At 38.2% G+C, this 3807-nt stretch overlaps 1 protein-coding gene across 1 annotated transcript; it reads left to right on the forward strand.

The window, feature by feature from the left end:
• Window positions 1-486: 486 nt before the first annotated feature.
• LOC108669011 (extensin-like) lies at window positions 487-1113 on the forward strand. The gene has a single exon (XM_018156296.1). It carries the CDS (start codon window positions 487-489, stop codon window positions 1111-1113), a length of 627 nt encoding a protein of 208 aa, XP_018011785.1.
• Window positions 1114-3807: the final 2694 nt, after the last annotated feature.

The raw sequence follows: 3807 nt of genomic DNA on the forward strand, positions 1-3807 counted from the left end.
TTACCCCAACTTTCTCCTGGATGCCATTTTTGAAGTTCGTAGCCATTCGGAAGTGGAAACTTCAAGGAAGGGCGAATTCAATTATCGTTCTTAGTCGTAAATTTACCCAACGAAATCCACTGTGATAAAGAATTATCAGAGCATTGCTTATAAGTTTATTTGTACTGAATATTTTGTTATTATTATTTCTCAATATTTTACCGCCTGTCGGTTGTAGGCGGAATTTGAAATTTTTTAACGCAGAAATATTTTAGGACATCTTGCATCAAGTGCTTTATTCTCATACAGTAAATAATTAAAAAATATTAAAAGGTGACCAATTCATTTCTAGTTTATGACTTCAAGAAATGTACTTACGGATCATAAGCTGGGATTAAAAATCCGCAAAATAAAGTTTGCATTCACGATTTCAAACTTGAAACTTGTATATGGTCTATGAATAATATTTTCTTTCTACAAAAAATTAAGTTTTGTCTTTTATTATGAATGGAGGCTGTACAAGGCTACATTGCAATCTCTGACTCATGCATAGCAGTCTCTGACCAACACATCACAGTCTCTGATCCACGCACGTCACAAACAGTTTCAGACTCCCCCCACATCACAGTCTCTGACCTTGGTACTTCCCTATCCCCGACCTCCCACATCCCAGTCTGCAACCCATCCATCCCAATTCCTGATCCCAGCACATCCCTCTCATCAACTCCTACAGTCTATATATCCCATGCCTCACATGCCTCATCCCGCCACTTCCCAATTCCTGATCCCAGTACATCCCACTCATCAACTCCTACAGTCTATACATCCCATGTCTATACAGTCTATACATACAGTCTATACTACAGTCTATATATACAGTCTCCCCACATCCCAGCCTGCAACCCATCCGTCCCAATTCCTGATCCCAGCACATCCCACTACTCAACTCCTACAGTCCATGCCTCATCCCCTCCAGTATCCCATGCCTCATCCCCTCACATCCCACTCATCAACTCCCACAGTCTATACATCCCATGCCTCATCCCCCACATCCCACTCCTCCCCCATCGCCGACCTCCAACTTTTGCGTCCCCAGCTTTGATCTTCTCCCACGGAACTCTTAGGAAAAGCTAACCCTTCATCGAGTCTCTGCTCATTTGCAGAATTCTGCCTTCCACTTTTTCCTGCCGCGCTGTCATTTATTGGGGATTTTTGATCCAATTTGGAGTTTGATTTCGCTTCCTTTCATCTCAGTGCCGCAGAGATCGAACAATAATTGGGCAATACCTACAGTGTTCGCCAGAGATCCCGTATTTGAATCGCATTACTTGCTCGTATTTCATATCCTGTTGCCTTTTATTAAACGAATGCTAAAAATTTTAAAAAATATTTATTTAGATGTCATGATTTATTGATATTGTAGGCACTAGAAAGTTTGCTTATTCATCAAATACATGGAATTATCTGAAAGCTTGAAAAGGAAATGCCAACTTTCAATTCAAAAATAATTAAGAGGAAAAACTACGATCAGAGATTGTTGTAGCAAACCTACGATAACTACACGATAGGTCCATGTAGTTCGATCGATAATTAGCTAAGAGACCTTGCCATAAATCACGGCCTCTCTGTCCTCACCAGATAACATTTCCTTTATGAGCATTGCGATAAAAGACTTAAGATTAATAGAAGTCGCAGACGGGTCGCAAAAAGTCCGCCCAGACTGATAATTTTTTTCCATGGATTGATCATCATTAACACAATGAGTAATTTGAACAATACACTGATTTTCTTACCTTACATCCCTTGCTCGTTTTTTCACGAATATTCACATTTTCGTTCGCCTTTCTTATAGGAAGCAATTTTACAATTTCGAATATGGAAACAATTTGGGGATAAGTTCAGAATTTCTCATTGGAAAACAGAGAAATATAAATAAACATTCTTTCAATTTACTGAAAAAAATAGTCTCGTTGAGTGTCGAAGACCCAGAATTATTTTTTCTGCTGCCTCCATTTATAAAATTCAGGATTTTATTAGACGTCGAGACGTTCTCAGAAATTTATTGTGAAGAAAATAATAAACGATGGAGATGACGCAGCACAAAAATACGACCAATGAAACTTCTTCTAAACCAGAAACCGAAATGAACTCGCAACGACAGGGAACGTCTCGCCACTTGGGGGAAAAATTGAAACGTCTGGGGAAAATGTATCGAAAAAAATAGGAAATTACAGTAAAAAGTCATTCATTATATTGAACAGTCTTACCATAACTCAAGATTCAATTTTATTGATCGATGTATCTCACGAGGTCATTTTTATCATTAGGATTATTATTTTAGTATCATCGCAATGCAATTTTTACAGACAAACTCCAAGCCAACCATAGATTAATGTTTATATTATGCGTGCTGTTTGGTAATATATTTGTTTTTTATGAGGCTTACGCTAGAAATTTATTAAAACAAAACATCCGCAGTAAAATAGCATAGTCTTAGCCTGATAAATCATTCGAAAAAACTAGAATAGATTGATCACGATCATTTTGTAAACATTTTATTGTAATAATGGGACTACATCTCTTTTATTGTCATAATGGGACTCTCATTAATGAACAGTTCGATAAGGCTTATCCTGATAATCATGCATGTTACTCTTTTAATAAATAAATGAAAAATCGTTCACAACGAATGCCATGACAATTAATTAAAATTATAGACGGACAAATGACAATGTTCAATGCACAAGCTAAAACATCACTCCGAAACAAGCACATACAGTGTAAATCATGTACTATATATACTGAGCTGTAATGGTAAGAATACTGTATGTACATTGTACGAGCTAAATGTTCCCCTTCCATACAAGCACATACAGTGTAAATCATGTAAGAGACTGAGCTGTAATGGTAAGGATATGTACATTGTACAAGGTAAATGTTCCCCCTCAATACAAGCACATACAGTGTAAATCATGTACTATACTGAGCTCTAATGATAAGGATATGTACATTGTACGAGCTAAATATTCACCCTCAAAACAAGCACATACAGTGAAAATCATGTAAGAGACTGAGCTCTAATGGTAAGGATATGTACATTGTACAAGTTAAATGTTCCCCTTCAGTACAAGCACATACAGTGTAAATCATGTAAGATACTGAGCTGTAATGGTAAGGATATGTACATTGTACAAGCTAAATGTTCTCCTTCAAAACAAGCACATAAAGTGTAAATCATGTAAGAGACTGAGCTGTAATGGTAAGGATATGTACATTGTACGAACTAAATGTTCCCCCTCAAAACAAGCACATACAGTGTAAATCATGTACTATACTGAGCTGTAATGGTAAGGATATGTACATTATACAAGCTAAATGTTCCCCCTCAATACAAGCACATACAGTGTATATCATGTACTATTCTGAGTTGTAATGGTAAGGATATGTACATTGTACAAGCTAAATATTCCCCCTCAAAACAAGCACATACAGTGTAAATCATGTACTATTCTGAGCTGTGATGGTAAGGATATGTACATTGTACGAGCTCATGTGCAGTAGCAGTTAGCGCGGAGTTGTCTCTGAGAGATCATTTATCAGATGTCAGGCGTTCATAATACTGATTAAAGAGCACTCGTATGGAGGGCTCTAATATGATTGCTGCCAGTCATGGAAACTACAACGGGTGTGGTGCTGGGGCTGGACCATGCTGGACCAAACTGGTCTCTGTGGCACTGTCAGCTGGGCTCTGGGGCAGTGCAGCAGGGCTCTGGGCAGTGTAGATGGGCTCTGGGGCAGTGCAGCTGGGTTCTGGGGCAGTGCAGCTGG

This window comes from Hyalella azteca, unplaced genomic scaffold (genome assembly GCF_000764305.2).
Source record: "Hyalella azteca isolate HAZT.00-mixed unplaced genomic scaffold, Hazt_2.0.2 contig6127, whole genome shotgun sequence".
Lineage (NCBI taxonomy): Eukaryota > Metazoa > Arthropoda > Malacostraca > Amphipoda > Hyalellidae > Hyalella > Hyalella azteca.